Source organism: Xiphophorus maculatus, chromosome 7 (genome assembly GCF_002775205.1).
Source record: "Xiphophorus maculatus strain JP 163 A chromosome 7, X_maculatus-5.0-male, whole genome shotgun sequence".
Taxonomy (NCBI): domain Eukaryota; kingdom Metazoa; phylum Chordata; class Actinopteri; order Cyprinodontiformes; family Poeciliidae; genus Xiphophorus; species Xiphophorus maculatus.
This window is the reverse complement of record NC_036449.1, coordinates 17,549,394-17,575,419: the sequence shown is the minus strand read 5'-3', so window position 1 is coordinate 17,575,419 and position 26,026 is coordinate 17,549,394. Positions and strand designations below refer to the sequence as shown.

Sequence of the window (26,026 nt, the reverse complement as noted above, 5' to 3'; positions counted from 1 at the left end):
AAACATAACAGGAAGACAACAATAACAAATAAATAAATAAACCCTGATAACACCCAAGAGTTGTTGTTCTCTTCTTCAAGTCCGTTCTTTTTTATGCAGAGTGATTAATGTTTCATCAATCAATAATCTGACCGTTTTTAGTCCATGATCGATCCAGGGCAATAGAATCCGAAAAAATGAAGTAGTTTGGTTCACTTAAGTCCTACCGCGAAGCTGCAGTGATCCGGTAGCTCGCCATCATGGGTTGAAATGGGGTGGAAAAAAACCCTGACCCAAACAATGTCATAAATAAAAACAAAAAATAGCATTTAAACAGGGTTAAACTGCTATCTTAAACATCTAAACAATCATAAAAAAATAGCTATATTCCATATAGTATTTCTCAGGAATTATTCAAATGAATTTCAAGTTAATCACATTAATGTTACAGATCCAAGTAAAGTTAGAGATGAAGTAAAGTGCACTTTTAAGTTCTATCCAAGTTTAATTTACATTTAAAGTCAATGAAACTTAATTGACTTAAATACTGTTTCCAGAAATATTGAATTGGTTTCTTGTTTTGTTGCGCAACTCCAAAGAAATTAACCAATTACAGAGTTTTATTGGCCGTTCACAAAATCAACGAAAAGCAACTAAAAGTATCCTTAAAGAACAAATTTACACAAATCAAGGGGCTTATTTAATACTTTGAGGACATATCTTCAATTCGGCCACAAAATTAACAAAAAGAGAATGATCTTTTAGTCTACAAGACCATTTTAAGACGCCAATACATAGATTTTAAGTGGCGTGTCACCATCGCATTTCTATTATATAAAAAAAACAAAGGACGTAAAATAAACAACTCACCGACGAGTGGTTACCAGAAAACACCCAATATAATCCATCGTCTATGTTAATTTGGGTCGATTCAACAATGTTCTTCAGCGATTTAGTACAACGCCAACATAAGCAGCTAGCCACAGCGAAAGCAGCAACAGCAATGGAGGAGATCCGAGTTCACCTCTGACCTGGAACTTAAAGTGTGCCGTCAGTTTTACCCGCCAAAACAAAATACGTGTTGATTATTTTGTGCAGGTTACATCAGCTGGACAGAAAAAGAAGCGGAAAAGACGCATCGGCTGAACACTGAAACTGAAACTTCAACTACAGCCCCAAACATGTCTTTTTCAAAGCCTGCAGTGAAGAGAAAGGTTGGAGATGAGCACAGTCAATTTCAGAAAAAGTGGGGAGTGCAATATTTCTTTATTGAGCACAGGGGCATCCCGACATGTCTTATTTGCACAGAGAAAGTTGCAGTGCACAAAGAATACAATTTAAAACGTCATTACACAACTAGACATGCCGAGGACTATGAAAATTACCAGGGAGATGAGAGAGCCAACCGGGTTGATAATCTTAAAACATGTCTACTGAGGCAACAAGATTTTTTTAAGAAAGCAACCAAAGAGAGTGATGCAGCAGTCGAAGCTAGCTACGTGGTTAGTGACATGATTGCTAAAGCAGGAAAGGCTTTCACAGAAGGCGAATTTGTTAAAAAGTGCATATTACAGGCTGCAAGTATTGTCTGTCCAGAAAAGAAAGGTCAGTTTAGCAACATCAGCCTTTCTGCCAACACCATGGCAGAGCGCATTTCTGACCTGTCAAGTGACGTTTATAATCAACTGTTTGAGAAAGCAAAGTGTTTCAGTGTATACTCAGTTGCTCTTGATGAGACCACAGACATCATCGACACTGCCCAGCTCGCAATCTATGTCTGTGGTGTTGATGACAATTTTGAAGTCACAGAGGAGTTGCTCACAGTAATTCCATTGCATGGCCAGACCACCGCTCAGGAGATATTTCACCTGCTGTGTGATGCCATTGAGAATGCCGGTTTGCCGTAGAAGAGGTTTGTTGGAATAACAACCGATGAAGTGCCATCAGTGACAGGGAGGAAAAATGGACTGGTGGCACTTGTTAAAAAAAAAACTGGAAGAGGAGAGTGTGGAGGAGGCCATTGCTCTGCACTGCATTATCCATCAGCAGGCCCTTTGCAGCAAATGCCTGAAGTTTGACAATGTCTGTCGTTGTGAAATGCATCAACCAAATCAGATCCAGGAACTTAAAGCACAGAAGGTTTTGTGCTTTTTTAGAGGAAATGGAGTCAGAATATGGGGATGTGCTCTACTTCACCGAGGTACGTTGGCTCAGCAGAGGAAACATATTGAAGAGATTTTTTGAGTTGAGGGTGGAAGTGAAAGCCTTCATGGAGAAAGATGGGTTGCTGTTCCCGAGCTAAGTGATCCCAAATGGCTCATGGACTTAGCTTTTCTTGTTGATATTACACATGAGTTTAATCTACTGAATAAGAAGTTACAAGGCCAGGGGCAACTTGTCAATGCTGCCTATGACAACGTGAGAGCATTCTCTGCAAAACTTATGTTATGGAAAGCCCAGCTTTCTCAGACAAACCTTTGCCATTTCCCAGCATGCAAGGCACTCATGGATGCAAGCACACCATTCAGTGGTAAGAAGTATGCGGATGTCATTTTGAAGCTACAGGAGGAATTTGATCACAGATTTGCAGACTTCAAGACTCACAGAGCCACATTTAAAATTTTTGTGGACCCCTTCTCCTTTGATGTGCAAGATGCCCTTCCTGTGCTTCAAATGGAGCTCATTGACCTGCAGTGCAACTCTGAACTCAAAGCCAAGTTCAGGGAGGTGAGTGGAAAAGCAGACAAGGTTGGGCAATTTTTGAGAGAATTGCCACCCAGCTTCCCTGAGCTTTCCCGAATGTTCAAGCGGACCATGTGTCTTTTTGGGAGCACATACTTGTGCGAAAAGCTCTTCTCTACCTTGAACTTCAATAAATCCAAGTACAGGTCCAGACTTACTGACGAGCATCTTCAAGCCCTACTTAGGGTCTCAACTGCCTCCTCCCTTAAGCCAAATGTGGCTCGGCTATGCGAGAGGAAGCGCTGCCGGACCTCTAGCAGTAAGAAGTAGACAGAAGAAGCCATGTTCATAACAGTTTATGTTCAATGCTCCATTCATGTTCCGAAAGTTAAAGGTTAAAGAACTGTTAATACGGCCATTTGAATCTGAATTATAATAATTACATTATTATAATTCTTCTATATCTGCTGTGTTATTATTATTATTTTATGTATTTATTACTGATTCGCTTTTTTTCTTTGAATTGTTTATTTATTTTTTCATCTTATTTTGTGTTAAAAAATGAAAATAAAGACATTTGATAACATTGGAATGTTTTTGTAAGAGCTTTTCTTGTGGAAAACCCGATGCGGCCCAGCCTCACCCAGACTCTACCTCCAGCGGCCCCCGGGTAAATTGAGTTTGAGACCCTTGATCTAGATAATACCATTTTTTAAAGGGATTTTTGGGCACAAATTATCTTTATTTGATCGTAATCTAACAGGAAAAGGTAAGAGAGAAGAGGGGAAAGACATGCGGCAAAAGAATCCGTAAGCAACTGGAATCAAACTTGGGATGGTTGCGTCAAGGTCTATAGAAGGACTATCAGTCAATCTCGTGTTGCGTCAGCAGCCATGTCACCTGCAAAAAGCAGGCAAGAATACATTATTATAACTTTTTTAAATATTTACAATTATGCCAATAAAATTATTTACAACTCGCCACCAGCGGAGATCACCTCTCTTTGCCCTTGCTCACCATAGAAATGTTTGTCTTATTTAGAGAGACTTGACATATCTCATTGAGAGCTGATAATCTTACCATGAACAAAATTGTTCTAATATAAGTGATGTCCGGCCACTGAAGATTGGGCCATTTTCTCTTGTCATTTATCCACACACCTGCATCTAATGCGTTTTTGTCATTAATACATATCTCATTCACTAATGTCAGTTTGGTAGCATAACTTATATTATCATGCTGTGATAAATGGTTGTAGTACGCTGACAACATGCTGGCTAATGTTAAAACAGCTAGACAAATGTGGGTAACCATAGCAACCAGTGACAGTTTAAATTCCGGTCAGCTCTTGCTGCAGTGGAGTTGTGTGTGCATCCGCTGTGTTTACAAATAAATAATCCCTCTACATACTAATTTTTTCACTGAAGTGAACAAGTTAGTTCAGAAGCAATAGCAAATTCCTACAAAGAGGAACCACAAGTTCTTTTGCCAACCAGCAAATGTGCTTGAGAATGGACAATGTAAACCATAACAATGAACTCAGTAATAGAGGAAACTGCATTGATTGACCTCTAATCTGAGCAACAACTGAATCTAATCTCTTTTGGTAATACACATTTACCTATTGTTTATTTTTTTGTATGTATTTTTCTGTTTCAGAACAAGCTTCAAGGATATGTTTTTGATTTTGTCACTCAACAAATATTTGATATTTTAATAATGGTTCTGATATGGTTAAATATGGTAACTATGATGGTGGAACAAGAAGGACAAAGTGATGAATGGGAACGAAACCTCAAGTGCATTAACATAGTGTTTATTGTTATCTTCTCTGGAGAATGTTTGCTAAAGATGATTGCACTTCGCCATTACTTTTTCATCAATGGCTGGAATATATTTGATTTCATTGTGGTGATCCTCTCAGTTGTTGGTAAGACTTTTCTTTGGCTACTGTTTTGTGCAAATAAACAATTAAACTTTGTACATGTTTGCTTATTTGTTAACTTTAATAAATTCTTCTTTATTTCCACAGGCATTTTTCTTTCAAATGTGATAGAGAAGTATTTTGTCTCACCAACCCTGTTCAGAGTGATTCGACTGGCTAGGATTGGCCGCATCCTCCGCCTTATTAAAAGTGCCAAAGGGATCCGCACACTCTTGTTTGCCTTGATGATGTCACTTCCTGCCTTGTTCAACATTGGCCTCTTGCTATTCTTGGTGATGTTTATCTATGCCATCTTTGGCATGTCAAACTTTGCCTATGTCAAGAAGGAAAAAGGCATCGATGACCTTTTTAATTTTGAGACCTTTGGCAACAGCATAATCTGTTTGTTTCAAATTACCACATCGGCAGGCTGGGATCTCCTTCTAGCTCCCATCCTCAACAAGAACAAGGATGATTGTGATCCTGAAATGGAGCATCCTGGTAGTAATAATGCTAGAGGAAATTGTGGAAATCCAGCAGTGGGAATCGCTTTCTTTGTGAGTTATATCATTATTTGCTTCCTTATTGTTGTGAACATGTACATTGCAGTCATCCTGGAGAATTTTGGCGTGGCTACAGAGGAGAGCGCTGAGCCATTAAGCGAGGATGACTTTGAAATATTTTATGAGGTCTGGGAGAAGTTTGACCCTCTTGCAACACAGTTTGTGAAGTACAGCATGCTTTCAGACTTTGCAGATTCTTTAGCTGCACCATTACGCATTCCTAAGCCCAACAAATTGGAGCTCATCTCTATGGACCTACCAGTTGTGAGTGGTGGCCGGATTCACTGCCTGGATATCCTGTTTGCCTTTACAAAACGTGTTTTGGGTGAGAGTGGGGAGATGGACATACTCAGGGGCCAGATGGAGGAGCGTTTCATGGCTGCAAATCCATCGAAGGTGTCGTATGAACCCATCACAACCACTTTCCGCCAAAAACAGGAAGACGTGTCAGCTGCTGTTATTCAGAGAGCTTTCAGACATTATACTCGGACCAAGATTTTTGATGCAGTTCGTGTTGATGTTGAAAAGAATGAACAGCTGACTGACAAAGAAGTTTCTTTTACAGAAAAACCTATGGAGCTCTCTACCACCCGTAAAGCTGAAGTCTCAGGTTTGAAGGACTCTGAGCCTTCAAGTACGAGTGTAAAGCCAAATGTGAACAGCAAACATGAAAAGGACAGAAGTGAAAAGGAAGTTGAGAGCAAAGACATCACAGAACAAGACAAATAAAAAAAATGGAAGAGCAAAACAGACTTTAGAAATAAAAAAGAAAATGTTTACAGCTTTTGAAATGAAATTCTTCCCTTTGGACTATTTTGCAGAAATTGGTATAATTATTTAAAGTATTTTTAAAGACAAACTAATTATTGCTTTTATGACTATTGCAGCTACTCCAGCGATACAGCCCATTGTGCAGTTCTAGTTTTTATTAAGTGACCTATTTATTTTCAAACAGAGAATGGTTTCATGCTATATGCATTTAATTTGTCAGTCAGTTGCCTTTTTATACAACCATTTTTACTTTTAGGGTGGTTCTTTAAAGTTTCATTTAGAAATGATATTCTGGTTCAGACCCGCCTTAATTACTGTGCTAAGAATGTCTGCTAAAGCCGCTGTAATTCTGCATGAATGTTTCTCTTCATGGCTATGCATGCCAAAGAGTGCAATTTCACCATGAGTTCAATTCCAGGCTTTATGCTGCAAAACTATGGCTGAAAAACGTCAAGACTGCTGAGTTTGTGTGTTTTTCAGTATCAGGACAGTAACCCTTAAAAAAATGGCACTTTTTCTAATTATTGAAGACGATTATGTCTTCTGGATTGCACACATATATAACAAAAAAATTAATCATGCTCATCTTTATAAGCAAACTTGTTCTAAAGATAAAGCATTTAATTAATTTTTAAATTAAAAAAATGATAATCTTGTTTGCCTTAGTATTTACCTAAACACAGATTTCTTGACTGTTGCAGGGAAACTAATGTTTTTGGAAAATTTCACTGTGTTTTGACTGGTCTAAAATACAGGCTTCTTCATTCTCTGTCTCTTGATGATGTAAATTAACATTCTAATTTAAATAATCATAACATTGTTTGATATTATGAAATTCCATTTTAAACAAGGAACTAAATATACTGTGTTTGCTGTGTGTAATAAGATGCTAAATAATGCTAAATAGCATCTATGTAATAAGATATCTGGGTATGAACTATTCATAATAAGACTCTGTGAAAGATTTCTGGTAGAATTGGGGATACACTGTGTTTTCCAGTATACCTTTCAATCTTTATCATAGAAAATATCAAAGATGGATTTGATGGCTCAGGTTGTTATGAAGAATCTCAAGGAAATTGCATCACACACGTCATGTGATCATTGCTATTTCCTGCCTCTGTTTACATTTTATATTGTTGCTTCTCATGACTGCCACCATAAGTTGTTACCTGATCTGGTGGGAAAGACAGTAAGGTTCCACTGATGTAATTGCTTTTTTGCATGGTGTTTTACACTTTATACTCAATGAAAGAGTGTTTTTGTTATATAAACTTCTGCTGATTGTATACATCCATCCTATTTGAAATGCATAAAGATACCTGCATGCAAGACAATGCTATAGCACATTTTATTTAAAAGGGTAATGGTTTAAATAAAGAATATAAGTATATCAAGTATGCCTGCCAATGATTTAATGTTATTTGGTCCTGATGTGAATGTTGGGGAAGAGGAGGTTTGCTCTTCTGTTTTTCATTTTGTTCTGGGACAAATTTTTGGTTCTAGTCCAACAAACAAAGAATTAAGGCCACAGATCATAAAAAGCAGCCATGGTATTTACTGAAATCATTGGTAGAATTTGCAATATAATACCACCAAAGAAATGCATCTTACAGAATACTCTCCCAATGGGTTCAGTAAATCTAGATTATGTGTTGCCATCATTGTGCAAAGAACACTAATTGTGTCATGGAATAAAGATATTTATTCCATGAATAAATCTTCTAGAAAATATATTACGTTTTCAGAGCCATATAAAGATGAATAAATGACTTTATTTATTAGAAATCCCTCACCGTAAATAATTTGATAAGACATCCACAGGCTGAGTAAGCATTGACATCCTGTGGCACACAGATACTTTTTGTAGCTGACCAACGCTTCACAAGTATGAAATGGCAAAGAAGTGAAACTACTAGCACCTGCTGAAGTTTTTACTTTCTGTTATAGCATTTTAAATTAGCGTTCAACTTGCTTCCTCAGAAAATATGTTATCTTTTAAAATAGCATCTTACACCATCAGTGCTTAATTTCGTCTTTTTTAAAAAAAATTTATTTGATGCTGAAAATGGGTAACCGAGTTTTCCTGGCATAGTTTCTCTATGCAATTATATGGTATGCAGCATACTGTATATTGACATATTTCTTGTTTATATCAAGTTGTATAAAATTCAACTGAAAGGCTTGCAAATATTTCCACTAAATACAAATTGTTAACATTAAGGAGTCATGGAATAGAAGTAATAAAGCTGATGAGGGACGTTTGTTTTGTTTAATTTCAGAAACTTGTAGCTACGCCACAGAAATGATTCAATGATTTTATTCCGCAGGTTTTACAGTCGTAATATGGAAAATGGAATGCTTTCAGTAAAGCAACTACAATCAACATTAGAGGGATCTCAGAAACTGTAAAATGTTGACCTTTTCAGCATCCATTTTCATTTGCAAGATATTAATGACCACTCAAACTCTAAATGGATCAACTTACAGTACATTACTGTCTTGAATTTCCAGCGAAATGGAAAGTACTTAAAACTTTATTATCAACAAATGCTTTTGAATGACAAAATATGCAGATATTGCTTCAAAACATTAGATCCAATTTTTGTCAAGACACAAATTTCTGAAATTAAAGTGAGCTCCAGTAAGTGCACTCTTTGGTGCAGGAGGCCAGGATCTACTTTCTGAGGAGGCTGTCACAATATGCCGGAAGCTATTAGCATCTTAAGTGAATGGAACATGTTATTAATTATTAAAAACTGTCTAAATATCTGTTATTGTCCATCACTGCTTTTGCAAACTGTGGTTGTACAACAACAGTGGGCAGTAAACGGAGGTTGATTGCAAAGTGCTCATTATCCCAGTCATCTTGTCAAATTATGACGCTCGTATTTATCAGTTTTTTGCCGCACCCACAAACACTTCTCAGATGTTGTTTTCTGTACAGACATTTCTGTGTAAATGTTTTCCAGTATGCACTTCACAACGATTGTATCAGAGGAAGCAGGATGTTGAATCTCAACTCTCTTATTCTTATAATGACTGCTTCCCTTAATTTTATCTTCGTAGTGATGTAAGAAATTCAACATCCCTCAGTTACAAGATGCATCTTAATGAACACACAGCTCGCTAATGGCAACAAGTGCTGTTACACATTGCCTATTTTAATGGCTGTTAAATCAAGAATGATTCTGCAGACTCTCCTCCCCGGTTGCCAGGCAACATGACAGAACACTCCTTTGTTCGACTACATTAGGGTTGAAGGTCGGATGTTGGTCTGCCATCCCCATCCCCAGGAGTCTACCATGCTTGGCAGTAATATGTGGGCATGTTTATGGAAAAAGATGTCTATTTGGCTTCTATGTGGCCACTGGTATGCAAAAGGACTGTAGTAAAAAAAAAAAAAAAAAAAAAAAAAAACATTTCAAAGAGAAATTTGAGACTGCTACCCATAACAGCTCTGTAATTTTATTTGCTCCAGATAGATGGGCAGAAAATCCTATTATACTAGACAGAGGAGAGTTATCTCAATACCCGTTAAATGTGCTAACACACACAGATTAGATGCACAGGAATACATATATATATATATATATATATATATAAATATATGTTTTATCTCTGTCTCCTAATCATGAACATTATTGAAAACATTATTTACATGATCTTATTTCCTGTTTTTCCCACATCTCAAAACATAAAATGAAAGCAGGACAGACTTTTCAAATGGAAACAAATTCTTCTTACACCTGCACTGCAAATGTGCAGGAAAAACAGAAACCTTTTGGGTAAACTAGCATCTCTCCTCAGTTAAGTCCAAATCGATCATATTTCAGGATTTTAGTTTCTGGCAACACAAATGAAAAGGTAAAATAAGAGTTCATTAGCAACTGAGTTGCTTGTATAATTGGGCATGGTGCTGTGATCAATAACAGTCTGTACAAACCACAATGGATATAGCCATTAGAGTGCTAGCACAATATACCCCAGAGGATATGACTACATTGTCCTGTTCTAATAGGTTTTCACCCTGCTTTCTTTAAAAGTCCAACAACGCATGCAATATGTATTGTTTTCTAAGTACAACACCTTAGTTGTCTACTATGCTTAAGCTGTATTTTGAGTGTACTGTATAAGACAAAACTTTTTGTTTCAATTTTGTGTCACATAATAACAGGTGTTTATAAATACAGTGATCTGTAAAATGTGTATTTATAACAAAGTTTCTTAGCTGCAGCGTTGGAGCTAAGTGTTGGAACACTGACTAAACTTGTGTGGTACAGTAATTGGCTGCTGTTGCACATGAAGCTCAATATCAACCTGATTTACTCTCCGATTGATCTTCAGAGGACAATGATTATATGTCAGAGTTAGTACTACATAGTATCTGACAGAGCATGGAAGTGCCTCTGTTGGAACAGTTGCATGATAAACTCAACGCTATGGACATCGGACTGAAGTTAGTTTGTGGTGTTACATAACACTAGCCTTCTAGTTTCCAGGAATATGTTTCCAGTATGCACTGCAAAGTTAGTGTCAGGGAATAACAACATTTCCAAGCCTTCTTCTCAAGATTAACAGAAAAAACATGCAAATAGCTTAAATGAAATGGCTTCCGTCAAGGCTATCTTCTGAAAGTGTATTTCTGATTAACTGACAAATAAATTACCTGACAATGTGCTTACCTTGACCTTCGGTATATCTTTAAAATATATTGGCTAGGTTTTAAATTTTTTTTTTTTTAAAAGGCCTACTTATGCAAAATTATAAAGATAATTCTAAATTATCTATATTCCAGAGAAACAAAAATAATCATCAATACTGCCTCTCCAGTGTAGACTGATGGTACTGTACTTTTGTGATGCAACATTTTCCTGATTCTCAAAGTAGCCAGTCAATACAATCCACAATTATATTTATAAATGACATTGTTAGATATATTAGTAGCTTCAATGTTTCTATTAGAAATAATTCCATTTTGGGGTATGTAATGACACTGAATGACATCTGTCACAAATGTTTGTATCACACATTATGATTTAAACCACAATTTTTACTTCAGTTGTTTGATTTCATTGCAAATCAGAAAATATTTCAGTTGGAGAAAGCAAACGTCCACTCATAATAGGGGGATTTTGCACTGTATCCAATTAGTTTTTTTGTTGTTATTTTTATGGGTGCTTTTTGTAAAATTAGGAGGATATATATCAGAGTTAGAGACAGAGTCTTGATGACTAATGAGAAGAGAAAAAGAGAGAATTATACCTAAAAGAAAATTCAAACAGATAAACTTGTTGACTCTTATAAAAAAGTATTTTTCCAGTACAGATTTGACAGGAACCCAACAGCTAAGGATGTAAATTGAAACGTTGGATAATTGCGCCCCCTTACGTTGAAAGGAAGATTTACATGCGATATGCATCCTATAAGTCCCTAGTTTAGTCTGCCAGGCATGGACAGTAGCGATAATCCTTGCGTATAAGCCTTAAATAGGGTTAGGCTCATCAACGAGATTTTTAGACGAATATTTAAGTAAAATTTACATCTGTGTGCGTCATGGTCAGTTTTACAACCAGCCAGCCATGCAAAGTGACGAAACTTTACGCGGCGTCCCAAGCCTGGAAGTCAAAAATGAGGGTTTTCTTTTTCAATCTCGTAACACAAACCGTTTCTTAGCTACCAGGCAACGCTGAAGGACTGAGTGCAAGATGGCGAAAATAAGACAGTTTCATCAGTAAAGCTGTATCGTTATAAGCAATTTTATTAGCGTGAAACATTGCGTTTTCCCTTCCGCAGTCAGTAATCCATCTAAAGCGTTAAAGATGGAGGAAGAAGACACAATCCTGGTAAGCAAAGCTCGCTAATAATAGCATTCGATGCTACATTAAAAAACAAATTATGAAAGAAACAAAAACAGTACAATCGGGAAGTCATTAACTATTAATATACTTTATTTACAAACTAGAGATAGTGGTCTGTAAGAGAAAGATCACATCAACAAGCAATTAAGGTAATATACCATGACGACGAATGTTATTTAACAGCAATGCCGTTCTTTAACTCGTTTTTGTCATAGCATAATATTTGCAGTTTTAATTTTCCTTTATTTAGGTAATCAAACTATTTGGACAGGCTGGTGCTCAAACTGTTTTAACTGACTCTCCTTTTTTCTCGAAATGTTTTGCTCCAGGCTTTGATCAAGTACTACTGCTATGAAAAGTACTTCAATCATGCAATCAGTTCTGCCTCAGCTGCTCAAAGGAAATACAGTAGCCCCATCTACATTTTCTTCCACGCATATGCAAGTCTTATGCAAGGTATGATTTTAAAGGATTACTAATATGATTGGACGAGAGCCTTTGCCAAATGTTTTTATGTTTCATCAGGTGAAATTCAGGAAGCCACGGCAGAACTGGACACAATCAGAGATGATCGAGATCTATCTCTCTGCACATTGATGGCTCTTGTCTATGCTGAGAAGAAAAAGCCAAACCCGGGTAATACAAAGTTTTGTAATGCATTATCTACGTAAAACATATTCTATCAAAAATCTTGCAAAAACATTGACATCCCCTGAATTTCACTTTAAGTGATAGACCAACTAAAAAAATATAGTTTTCTGGCACAATTGTAACATGCGATAAAATGATTTATAGTTTTCAGATTTTTTCACAACTAAACTGTCCTGTTTAGTGGTTTCTAGAAGGGCCCAAATGCAGAGAGACAGAGGCATTGAGTTGAGAATGACGGTTTTACTGAAAATATGAGAACAAACACTTACAAAAATCCATGGGAGAACAGGGAACCAGAACAAAAACCAAAAATCCACAGGAAAGCAACTGGCAAGGAGACACAAGGATCACAGAGGGTAAAACAGGACCATGACAAGAGGAGACTAGAGGAACCAGTGAGGAGTGACTAAGGATAAGGTGCTTAAATAGGTGGAGGTTGAATTCTAGGTTGATGAGTTAATGGGTTGCAGGTGTGAGGGGAAGGCAGACTGAGGAGAGGGTGAGGGAGTGACACAGAGGGGGAAGGAAAGCACAGAGAGGACCAGGAAATAAATCTAACATTAAGTAATAATAGACACAAAACTAACCTAGAACCACTAAGAAAGAACTAAGCAAAAGAAAAACAGAAACAAAACTAACCTAATCAAAATAAGAAGCTAACACAGAATACGAAAACGAAAAGTTCAAGGTGCATATGAGTTCAGTCCCTCCCTCAATTAATTCTGTTTAGGACTACCTTTTGAGAAGTTCAATAGCTTTGATGCTTTTGTACACTGGCAAAACTAGGAAGTTTCTCTGTATGCACAGACAGAGACATTATTCAAGAACTTGATGCTAAGGTCAAGGAGGATCGTAAAAGTGCACCACCCAAGAGTCTTTACCACGCTGGGACCTTTCTCTGGCTGTTAGGCCGAAATGACAAAGCAAGAGAGTACACTGAGCGAATGATCAAGCTCTCCAATGGCTCAAGAGAGGTGAGAGTTTATTATTTTCGCAGAAAATTTACGCAGAATCAATAAACCTATCTTATGGGGGTGATTATGACATTTGTGATGTTCTTTTTTGTTTTAAAGGGCATAATCCTAAAAGCCTGGATAGATGTTACGTCAGGGAAAGACACCTACATCAGGAAGGCTGGGAAATACTTTGATGAGGCCCTGAAAGAAAGAGCAGATGTTTTTGCCCTAATGGGAAAGGTAATGATTTATTTTGATTATTCCAAACTGCAAATGTTATGATCTTATAATCCATTACCATTCCACATTTTACAATATCTTTCAAATGTTTAATTAACTCACCATGTTGAATTTTGAGAACTCCAACTATGTACACTTTGTAGTAGTTCTGAAGGTATAGATATTTTAACTCTAAAATGATCGGCATAGTTATTGTTGAATATTTATATTTATATGTATTTCAGACAAGCAGAATGTTTTCAAATGCATGTATATCTTATAGTTTCTTCAGACTGCAAGACATTTTAATTATTCTACCATATTGTTTCACACATTGGTCTGTCTGTGATAAGCTATTTAAAAATCTTCAAACATGTATTATAATAACTCTGTGCGTGTTATATTAAAATAACCCTTTCCTTTTTCGTTTAGGCACAGTATTATGAATGTCGTCAGAACTACTCTGGAGCACTAGAGATGGTTAACCAAGTCATAGTGAGTTTCTCCGGGTTCATTCCAGCTCTCATTAAGAAAATGAAACTGCTACTAAGTCTTCAAGACTGGGATCAAACCATAGACGCTGCTCACAGGTAAATAATAAGAATCATCAGTTGTATTTTCCAAATAATACACCAACAGTTTGTACATCTCAGTTGAGACTGCATCTCAGGGTTTCAGAAAGTAGATTAATATTACAGGTGCAATCAGAAGTGGTAGAAACACTTGCATTCTGCATTTGGGATATAAGGAAAAAAGTAAATTTGAAAATAAATTAAAAAAACTCTAACCACTGGATACAGGTTTTTCATTGTTTGTACCTCTTTATATCATTGCCGAAGCCAGATAATACAGATATTTTTTTAAAAAGGTGCCCTCACTCTAATCTTTAGACTCTCCTTTGGCCTTCTCAGTTCCTTTCAGTTTTAATGGTGTTTGTCTGGCAGTTTAACCTAGTAGTGCAGGAGTATCAAATATTCTATTACTGTCAATGGAAGAAATGCGTTGGAGATTGACTTTTATTAACACCACCTTGGGTCATGTTTCAGGCTTTTACAGAAAGATAAAAATAACCTGGAGGCTCTGCGGATGCTGGCACTTCACTCTTTATGTAGAGATGGAGATATTGCAGAGGTACATTCAACAGATTTTCACCTTTGCCTTACAAAATATTTGGAAAGTAGCATGATTCATTTAGTTGTTAGACAAAAACCATAGCAGCATTCATTATCTCATAGAATCTTGTTTTTTCCCCTTGACAGGCAGTTTTACAACTTTCTAACCTCATCAACGGTTTAGACATACTGGAACCAAACAACGCAGAGCTTTGCTACAGAATGTCTGTCGCCTTCACCCGTGTTGTAAGCTTTGATGTTAATATTGTTATTGTATCTCAAAGCTGTGATTTTAGAAGCAAATATGTTTTTCTCTAAATCTTTGCCTAAGTTGTATTACCATCTCAGTTCTTGTCATGACATGTGGTCCATAAATTATTTTGAATAATTTGACTTTCCACATTTCCACATACCATCTCTTCTATGTGAATCTAATTAAGCCTCAGCTAAATAAATTTTAAATATTTAAAAATTATTTAAAGAAGAGTTGTAGGATTTACAATGATTTAAGAACTGTTTCTATGTGTTATGTCGTCTTGTTTTTGACTTCAACTTCAAAACCTTTCTGAGCTTTTCATAGGACTTTTCCGTTACTATTGCTGCTTTTTAAAAAATCTATGCTGCGACTTTGTTGCTGTCCAGTGTGGACGCAGTGACAAAGTTATTGAGCAGACATTCCGAATGGTGGAGAGGGCTTATTCCATGTCGTCGAGGGATCCAGATTTAGCCACGGAGTTGGGCTACCAGATGGTGCTTCAAGGCAGAATCAAAGAGGCCATGAAGTGGTACAAGATCGCCATCACTAACAAGGAGAAAACTAGTGTTTCAGCTTTGACTGGTAATGTTTTTGAAATGTTTTATTTTTTTTTCAGTAATAGTCGTGACACTTTGGATCCAAATAAAGCAAAGCAAATGTTCTTCATTTTTTTCACTATGCAGGTATAGCTCGCTGTCAGGTAATCGAGGGACTACTTGACGATGCAGAACAGCAACTGGAATTTCTCTCAGAGATTCAACAATCTATTGGAAAATCTGGGGTAATGTTTTGTTGTGTTCTTATGAGAGAATCCTAAAACCAGTACTTGTAGTTCGGAAGCAAATAGGATTTACTAAGCTAAATAGTTCTTTGTTCTCATGTTGTAGTTCATAGATTCCTTTAATTAGCCTATATTGAAATCTCCACTCACATTTGCTGTTTTTTGTTTGTTTTTTTTTACTAAATTATTTGTTTAACCAATTCTTTCTTTTTAATGTTTTTTGTTGTATTAGGAGCTTTTGTATCTACAGGCTGTACTGGCAGGAAAAAAGCATCAGCCCCAGGCAGAGGTGATCAACCTTCTGAATGATGCAGTGGACACACACTTCTCCTCGCTGCAGGGCCTGCCTCTGGGAGTCGAGTATCTGGAGAAGATGAACCCAGACTTCCTGTTGGAGATTGTCAAAGAGTATCTTGCTCTTTGTCCTTCAAAGGTGAAATTGATATGTTTTTTGTCGGCCCATAAGTTACTAAAGAAGTTTTGGGGCTTCGGTATATTCCAAGCTAATTTGGAACACTTTGTTGTTTTAGCCTCCTGCTGCTGGCCAGCCTCCTGCTCCTCAGCTGCAGCACTGTGCCACGTTGTTGGATACTGTGGTTAAAATTGTGCCAGGTCTCCTTCATGCCGTCTTCTTGCTTGCCAAAGTCAGATACCAGTCTGGTGAGTAATACAAATAAAATGTACATGTGCTTCTCAGTAAATTAGAAGAGCATTGAAAGTTGATTTGTTTCAGTAATTCACTTAAAACTAAGAGAAGCTTAGTTTTACTAGACAGAGAGTGATATAGTTTAGGAATACATATTTGATTTAATTTTGATAATTGTGACTTACAGTGAAACCTAAAACTTTTTTACAAAAATATCAGAAAACTGAAAGAATGTCCATCTTAAATCTATGGCTATGAGACCCAGAGAAATAGGTTTGAGCGTTCTTGGTGATATTTGGTATTTTATCAACTTTATTTGTCCTTTGCCTTTTTAATTATTATTTATACTATTAAACTTGATTGAATAGTAAAGCACTCTGATCAACCTATGCTGTTTATAAGGGGCTATATAAAAAAATTCATACAGACCGACTTTTACATGTATTTTACATTATGTAGTTAATAATAGATCAGGGCTCCTTTTGCATGAATAACTGCATCAGTGCAGCATGGAGGCGATCAACCTGTGGCACTACTGAGGTGTTCAGGAAGCTTAGGTTGCTTTAATAGGGGTCTCTAGCTGATCTTATTTTGTACTTGATAAAAATCTATCCTGTGTTTTGTTAAAGATTCTTCTGACTCCACGCCCATATAAGTCCCAGTCTTTTGTGGGCTTTGTTTATTTGTCCTTCCATTCTACTTTTGAAAAATATGCAAGGATGTAGCGCTCCGTGAGCAATCAGTTTTCACATTTTTTTTAAATGTTTTTGCTTTTCATTAGTTATAAAGTATAGTAAACAAATATAACTACAAAAAAACTCTTGAAATGGAACATCCTGCATTTAATGAATCAATATATATATATATATATTTTATACAATGAATAACTGAAATGAATCAAGCTTTCACAAAATAACAAATTATTGAGATCCTTTTGTGTTTTAATTATTGATATATTTTTGTTTTTGTAATGTTTCAAATCACACTCTTTCTGTACCCCTTCAGGTGACATAGATGGTGCTCAGAGCAGTCTTAACCACTGCCTGGAGCAGTGCCCCTCTCACGCAGATGCTCATCTACTATTGGCCCAGATTCATCTTTTGCAGGGTAACATGATGCTTTGCAATCAGTCACTTGAACTCTGCCTCAGCCATAATTTTGAGGTAAAAACACAAGTACTCTAGTTTTCTTCAAATAAAATTACTTAGATTATTATGTTATTGATACAGATAACTTTTATCCAAAAGGTTTATGAACTGTTGTGCATTCTAGATACGAGATCACCCTTTGTACCACCTCATCAAAGCTCAGGCTAAGAAGAAGACAGGGGAGCTTGGGGAGGCTATTCAGACATTGCAGATGGCCATGAGTCTTCCAGGCGTCCGTAGAGCTGGTTCCTCATCCAACTCCAAGCACAAGAGGACAGAGCTGAACTCTGCTGACTGTGTGTCTCTCTTCTTGGAGCTAGCTGAGGCCCTGTGGCTCAATGGAGAGCAGGTATGATGTGGAGTTTTTATCCTCGACACAATTTAATTTTAATTTTCACAATTTCTGACCTTTACGGAAAGAGTTATTAGACGATGAACTTATTTTCATGTTACAGCATGAAGCAGCAAAGGTCATGCAGGATGCCATCAATGAGTTTTCTGGAACTCCAGAGGAGCTGCGTGTCACTATTGCTAACGCGGACCTGGCGCTGCTGCGTGGTGACACAGAGCTGGCTCTGAGTATGCTAAGAAACATTACACCTGAGCAGCCCTACTATATTTCAGCCAAAGAGAAAATGGCAGATATATATTTGAAACACAGAAGAGAAAAACGACTTTATGCAAGCTGCTATAGGTGAGTTACGTTTTGATTCAAACAATAACAAAAAAAAAAAATCTGTCTGAAATGTAAACTAACATAAATTATCTGAAGGGAAGAGTGAACAGTAAAATCTGAAATAGTAAAGGAATATTGATCAGCTTCAGCTTCTGAAAACCTGAAGCTAAATTAAGTAAATGTGAGCTCTCTGTGTAGCAGAAAGCATATGACGTTTTTTTTGGCTGCTTGGACTTACTAATGTATTAGTAAATCACATACAATACAAAGAGCTGTAAACGTAATGACATACATTATATGTGATATTTTCCACAGAGAAATGGTGGAGAAGCTTCCTAGTCCTCACACATATCTCCTACTCGGTGATGCATATATGAACATTCAGGAGGTTTGCAAAATACATGTTTTATTTTATTATCTAATGTTATCTGACGTTATAAGGATTTTGTGAACTTTAAAATACTGAAGGATTTCAGTTTCTGGAATTCATCCCAACAGTCCTGTTATTGTTCTGCTGTTAAGTTCTGTTGGCTTGCTAACCATGTAACAAATATCTGACTATGTGTTTAAAAGTGTTTTTTTGAATCCTTTAACAATATCTTATTTCAGCTGGTGTGCATAAAGAGTACAGAAAACTTCTGAAGCTTGGCTAACAAGAAAATGAAATATCCTCACAGTTCAGTTCAGGTGGTATAACAAAGAAAAGTAAGAATCAATAGTAACTGCTGAGAGTGGAAAAAACACACAGCAGGCCTGGAGCTAAGAAACAGGCTCCCATGGAGCAGATTTCAGACAAATCAGGGAACAGGGTGTATTACCTTCATGACTTTATGGGTGTTAACCTTGCCTAATAATGTTTACACATTCTTTGGTTGTGACACAAGATAAAACTTGGGTCGAGTAGATTTTTTTTTGCCTTTTCACCAACAGCAACTAATTTTAGCTAAACTTTCCAATAGATTGCTCTTTAAAGCATTATACAGTCCATTACATTCTTACTACTTGTCCCAAGCTAATGATAATATTTACAAAAAACCTAAAACCAGCAGTAAACTATGATGCTACTTAAAGTCATCTGTGTTTATCTTCAGCCAGAGAAAGCCATTGAAGTTTATGAGCAAGCTCTGAAGAAAAACCCCAAAGATGGTGCTTTAGCAAGCAAAATTGGGAAAGCGTTGGTGAAGACTCACAACTACATCAAGGTAGATTAGGTTATACACCCACATGTTTTATACACAGATAAAGTTGTGCTGACGCATGGTTGTTGTAATCATTCCAGGCAATTACTTATTATGAGGCAGCGCTAAAGACTGAGCAACAGAACTTCCTACGCTACGACTTGGCTGAGCTTCTGATGAAGATGAGGCAGCATGATCGCTGTGAGAGAGTTCTCAATGACGCTTTGGCTCATGATCCAGGTGCTTCTAAAATCCCAATATTTATGGCATTGCATAAGTATGTAGATAACATACAAAGATACTTGCCAAAAAACAGACTTCCAAAAACTGAGTTGGAAAGCTGTGAATGGGCAGTTTAAAGATTTTTAAAAACTGTTTAGTTTATCAGCAGCAAACAAAGTGTCTGGATCTTCTTTAATTTAAACTTCAACCAATATTTTCCAACCCTGCATATTTTAGATGTTTCCCAGCTTTATCACACCTAATTCAGATTATTCCAGTTTAGCAAAACCCTGGTAATCACCCATCAACTGAAATCATGAAACATGCAGGACAGTGTGCTTGAGGACAACGGTTGGAAAACACTGGACTAGATCAATAGGAGGGGCTCCAAAATTCACCCTACTCCTAGTGCACAAACATTTTTGTTGCTTATACCCTGCTGAACAATTTGACCCATACATTGCCGATTTACTCACACACTGTGATGTTGTTTTCCTGACTTTTTTTGTTTTTTCTTCCAGTGAATGAGCTGCCTGCTCTCTCAGATACCTGTCATTATCTAGTGCTGCTAGCTAAGGTTCAAATTAAAGGGGAAAAAAATGAAGAAGCTTTACTTTCACTACAGAAAGTAAGTGATTCCATTCACTCATAAAATATCTTGCTTGAATATTTCTCTTGACAAATGTAATAATTTTGTTTAATTTCATTCAATTCAGGTTATTTATATAACACACATTCATATATTTATGAGAAAAACAGATCTGATCTAGGTTCAATACATGGAATCTAAATTGGACTTGTTTTCAATCGAAATTACTGCAATACACTCAGATTCAGAACAGACATTTATACATTTTCTCACAACAATACCTTAATTTTTAGCTGGTTTATTTTTTTGTTTTAAATTTCCCTTAGTGATGTTGACTTATTTGTTGTTCATAGGCCCGAGATGTACAAGCCAAAGTCCTGAAGCGCGTGCAGATGGAGCAGCCCGATGCTGTCCCGGCGCAGAAGCAACGTGCTGCAGAGATCTGTGCTGAGATCGCCAAACACTATACAAGTCAGAGGGGCTATGAGAGAGCGGTCAAATTCTACAAAGAAGCTCTTGTGTATTGTGAGACCGATCGCAAGGTCAGTGCAGCTGAATCAGAACGGTTCTGTGTACTTACTGCAGCTGCGGGCTGTGCTTAGCAAGCGTTTGCTTTTTTTAAAGTCTCGTTACATGTTTCTCAAATGATCTGTGATTTCAATTGCTGAAGCTTTTCTTTACGCTGAAGATCTGATGTATCTTCTCAGTGTTGCCATATTCAGAATGCTTTGACACAAAATCTATTCAGATGAATGTGCGCCCTTTCATACTTAGGTCATGCTGGAATTGGCACGGTTGTATCTCACTCTGGACGAGGTGGATTTATGCCAGCACCAATGCAGCGAGATTTTGAAGAATGACAATTTCAACGAAGACGCAACTCTGGTTTGTGTTGCCCCTTCACAGATGTTAGAAGCTATTCTTTCAACTAAATCAACGAAATAATTTCTAATGCATGTTTATTCTTAGATGATGGCGGACATTAATTTTAGAAAGCAGGATTATGATCGGGCACTTAGTAATTTTGAGCAACTCCTGACATACAAACCAGGTAACTCCTTTTCTTTGGCAAATATAAATAATAAGTGATCATTTCCCAAACTGAAAGCCAGCTGGTTTTTTCCCAGACAACTACCCAACTCTATCGCATCTCATTGACTTGTTGAGAAGAGCCGGCAAGTTGGAGAACATCCCCAGTTTCCTTGATAAGGCAGAAAAACATTGTTCCAGAATTAAATTGGACCCAGGCTTCAACTATTGCAAGGGGCTTTATCTTTGGTAAGTTTGGTCAATTTTAGCCAATCTTGTTCTTTCAAGTTTTGGGTCTAAACTTCATGCCTTTTGCATAGGTACACAGGAGAACCTATCGATGCTCTGCTACATTTCAATAAGGCTCGGAAAGATAACGACTGGGGTCAGAATGCTGTATATAACATGATTGAAATCTTGCTCAACCCAGACAACGACACAATTGGAGGAGAAGTGTTTGAGAATTTAGATGGTGAAATTGGGTGAGTTTCACACAAGCTGAGTAATGACAATACAAGCCAATACAATTAGTAACTCAATTTAAAAAGTCAAAATATATTTCAAGGTTTTATTTCTGATCATTTGAATATTTGTGGCTCACAGTTAATGGGAACCCAGAAAAAAGAATTTTCAGAACAAGTACTAAGAGGTTGTGAATTGAGTTATTGAAACAATATTGTAATTTATCATGAAGCATCTGCAGGCATTATTATACCCAAACATTCTGGGCCTAAATTTATATAAAATGTGAAAAAAACCAAGTTTCAGATCTTTACTTCATATTATATAAAAAAACACATCTTTTTTGTCACATAAAAGTCTTTTAGGCACACCATGGGAAGCCAGGTTCCAAGGCAGATTTATTCTACAGTAACAATACTATTAACTAACTGTATCAAGACTCCATCTGATATCAAAGTAGGCGGAATTACTGAAAGGGAACCTGTATTTGCATGACCTTGGGCTGTTTTGATTATTTGTAAGGGTGCTTAGATGGAGGGATGTGTGAGTTTAACTCCTGAAGGTGTGAAGTTATTGTGAGAAGGGTTGAAACCTCACAGAACTCAGCACCCAGGCACAACAAATGGGAGGTAGCTTCTGCTCCTGAATGAATCAAGCATCCAACCCAGAAATGTCTCCACTGCGAAGCACAGGAGAAACAGAACAAAGAGACACAAAGAAGTAAAAGGCACCAGATCTCCTGACCAAGGAAGGGAAAGCACAGTTTCGTTCTATCTAATGGCACTAGAGCCAGATGTCTTGACTGCCAAGTGTAAGAGTGCTTTTAAAACTGAACTGCACAATGGGATACAGCGAAATGGTTTAGATTAAAAGGTATTAATGTGTTAGAATATCTCAAAGTCTAGTCCTATGTCCACCATATTGTTAAAAATTATTTTTTCTTGAGTTTCAAATAAAACAAAAGTTTTTTAAATATTTCATTATTTTATCAGTTTTCCCTTGTCAGTTTTATTTTGTCTTTCTTTGTTTCCATTCCTTCACTGCAATATTTTTACTCAAAGCAAAAGGCCTCGTGGTAAAACATGCTGATGTCGTTTCAATGTAAAACTATTTTAAAATTGCCATTATTATGTGGACATGTAAAGCTGTCTGGTCTGGGATAAGCCTCCTGTTTTTCAGGATCCTGACAGTGCCTTTGGTACAGAGTGTGTGCCTCAGTTTTAAATATTACAGACTTTGTTACAATTCAATTTTGTCTCCTTAGCAACTCCACAGAAAAGCAAGAGTCTGAGCAGCTTGCTGTGAGAACAGCAGAGAAGCTTCTCAAGGAGATAAAGCCTCAGACGCCGGGCGGACACGTACAGCTCCGCATCCTGGAGAACTACTGCTTGCTGTCTACTAAACAGAAGGCCAATGTAGAGAAGGCCCTCTGTGTTTTCACAGAGATTGCAAACAATGAGGTAACTAAACTCCAGATGGTGCACAACATTATTCCTTCTTGTGTAAATATACCCATACTAGTGGCTGGTAGCTTTGCATTTTTTCAGGCCATCTCCTTATATTGTTAATTGACATTTTGTTATCGACCTTAGTTTTTCCGTGTCTTATTATTAACCAGTTTAGAGGTAATTTTTGTGCTATAAACTGATGGCTAGGGACTCATCCTGCCTCTCCTGCTTTCTATTGTCGGATTCAGAAAGACCACGTTCCAGCTTTGCTGGCCATGGCAACAGCATACATGATGCTGAAACAAACTCCTCGAGCCAGGAACCAGCTCAAACGAATAGCCAAGATGAACTGGAACATTGCTGACGCTGACGAGTTTGAGAAGAGCTGGCTGCTCCTGGCTGATATATACATCCACTCGGGGAAGTATGACATGGCCGCAGATCTTCTAAAAAGATGTCTCAATCATAACAAGGTGAGCTTGAACATGTTGTTACTCTTTAAATAAGGCATTAGTTCAGCATTCTCCACACACATGGACGTTTGTGTTTTGTCTGACACAACTTTTAATCTAAAAATGTTTGTTTGTCCAGTCATGCTGCAAAGCTTATGAGTATCAGGGCTACATAATGGAAAAAGACCAGGCGTTCCGCGATGCAGGTCTCAACTATGAAATGGCTTGGAAATATGGAAATCAGAAAAATCCAGCTATTGGTATGTCAAGCAAAATCAGATGTCAAGTTCTACTCACATGAGTTAAGGGAAAGTTACATTTATAACATCAAATGTCTGCGTTTCATTTAGGATATAAGCTTGCTTTTAACTACTTGAAAGCAAAGAGGTACGTTGAGGCCATAGATGTGTGTCATAAGGTGAGGCATCTGAAAATAAATGATCACAGTTTGTTGTCTTTGATGTGGTTTTATGCTTTAACACAACTCCATTTCTGTCTACAGGTTCTCGCTGCTCATCCAGATTATCCAAAAATGAGGAAGGAAATCCTGGACAAAGCTCGTGCTGCCTTGAGATCATAGAGTTGCATGTTTTTGCGTGTGTGCCTGAGAAAGATTGAAAAAGTTGCTTATTGTGTTAAAATGAAAATGTAGTTATTTTTCTCAGGCCTTTGAGCAGACCCTCAAACACATGGTTTTATAGATTTTTCTGAGCAAATGAAAAGTTGGTTTCTGACAGTTTAAAGAGAAAACAGAGGAGAGACTTTGGGGAATATGCACAGCTGAAAGCTTCTAGCAATGAAACGACTATATAAATGTTTTTGCAGATTGAAATGTAAATCTTAGAAACATTTACATTTTACTAGTCCATACTGACCCTCTGCTTTCCAGAGGTATTTGTGAAAGAGACTATCCAGTGATATGTTTTTGTTCTATAAACAAATGTAAACTGACAGTAAGAACATCTGATTAATAAGGCATACATTTTCACTGTAGGATTTTACTCAAAAAAAGTTTTGTTTTTAAAAATGCATTACTAAATTAAAAAAGCTAATTCTGCTTTTTATGAATTTGTGAAGCGTTTTCTTGCTTCAGCCCAGGCAATTTCAATTGATAGGTGTATTCTGAACTGCAATCAGCTGAGTCAGGCGTTGTAAAGCAGGGAAACATCTTAAACATGTAGGGCAGTATGCCTTGAGGGCCAGGGTTGGGAAATACTGATGTAGTGCAATACCTACCTTCAAAAACAGTTCTGTTATTGAGATGGTCTGGGATGCGTTGCTGCTTCAGGATCTGAAAAACTTGCTGTGATTGTTGGAGTCATGGCCTGTGCTCCTGAAGGACGATGTCCAGCCGTCAGTTTGCAGCCTGAAGCTTAAGCACACTTTGATTGTGCAACAAAGCAATTATCCGACAAACACCAGCAAGTCAATCTCTGTATTCCTTAAACACGTGAAAGTAATCTAGTCAGACTGACATACACCCTAATGTATTAGTATCTGTGGCATGTCCTTAATATGCTATCCATACTGAAAAAACCCCACAATGTTACTGAAAATAAATAATTCAGCTAAAGAGTGACCCAAAATTTCTCCACTATGATGCAGGCATTATCAGTTATAAACTCTTGACACCAGTTGTAGCAATTAAGGGTGTTTTATGGAGCAATTACTTTTTCACAGCAGGTCAGGATTGTGTGTTTTACTAAATAATGTAATCATCCTTGCAAAACTGCATTGTGTCCTTTTTGTATTATGTTGAAATTGGTTTGATGATCTGAAACATTTATGTGTGGGGGAAAAAAAAGTAATTCAAAGAACGAAATCTGCCAAGGGGATATTCTTTGTCAGAGCACTTTCAAGTTTTTTCATAATACTGATAATCTGTTATGTTTTTGTTGTTGTTTGTTTTTCTTTTTATGTACCACTCCGAGAGTATTGATCCCCAATCTGGGCATCCTTCACAAAACTTTCTGAAGGCAGGCATGGTGATTGATAACTGAACTTTTAATTGTTTTATGGGTGGAAGTATGTTTCAGAAGAATCCTTTTGAAACATAGTTGTAGTTTTTTGCTACAGCATTCTTTCTATTTTATGAACCTCCTAAACGATGATGAACATACGGCACCTACAGACGTGACCCGCAGGACACAGTCAGCATTTTAATGGACATAATATATTGGCTTCCTGCCACGGGAAGCGATGGGGGGGCACAGTCCACACAGATGGAGTCACTGAGAGACAGACTCCAAATTGGGCACCAGGGGAGGCTCAGCTCGGCTGGAGCCCGTTTCTCTGCTCCCTCAATCATCCAAATCGTTTTGAGCTTTATCCTTGGGACATTTCAGAGATTAGACAAGCGGTGAGTGTCAGCTTTCATCACTTCTATCAGAAAAAGAGAAATAAAAAACTAAAGCCGCTCAC

At 37.2% G+C, this 26,026-nt stretch overlaps 2 protein-coding genes across 2 annotated transcripts in view; both read left to right on the top strand.

Annotated features, from left to right (window-relative positions):
- The window catches only part of LOC102216851 (sodium channel protein type 2 subunit alpha-like), a 38,106-nt gene extending 30,816 nt beyond the window's left edge, over window positions 1-7,290 (top strand). Inside the window, exons 26-27 of the mRNA XM_023337192.1 lie at window positions 4,321-4,591; window positions 4,694-7,290. Coding sequence (XP_023192960.1) covers window positions 4,321-4,591; window positions 4,694-5,877 — 1,455 coding nt within the window. The 3' untranslated portion in view covers window positions 5,878-7,290. The remainder of the gene's footprint in view (window positions 1-4,320; window positions 4,592-4,693) is intronic.
- A 4,110-nt stretch (window positions 7,291-11,400) lies between these two features.
- Window positions 11,401-26,022, top strand: ttc21b (tetratricopeptide repeat domain 21B). Its single transcript, XM_005805327.3, has 29 exons — window positions 11,401-11,765; window positions 12,110-12,236; window positions 12,306-12,416; window positions 13,239-13,405; window positions 13,505-13,627; window positions 14,039-14,196; window positions 14,653-14,737; window positions 14,866-14,964; window positions 15,361-15,556; window positions 15,658-15,755; window positions 15,988-16,188; window positions 16,286-16,415; window positions 17,407-17,564; window positions 17,674-17,898; window positions 18,005-18,243; window positions 18,541-18,613; window positions 19,317-19,427; window positions 19,505-19,643; window positions 20,147-20,253; window positions 20,568-20,756; window positions 20,989-21,099; window positions 21,184-21,265; window positions 21,342-21,492; window positions 21,564-21,725; window positions 22,970-23,165; window positions 23,402-23,626; window positions 23,745-23,865; window positions 23,956-24,023; window positions 24,108-26,022. Exons 1-29 carry the CDS (start codon window positions 11,742-11,744, stop codon window positions 24,183-24,185), a joined length of 3,954 nt encoding a protein of 1,317 aa, XP_005805384.1. The 5' UTR covers window positions 11,401-11,741; the 3' UTR covers window positions 24,186-26,022.
- The last annotated feature ends 4 nt before the right edge of the window (window positions 26,023-26,026 follow it).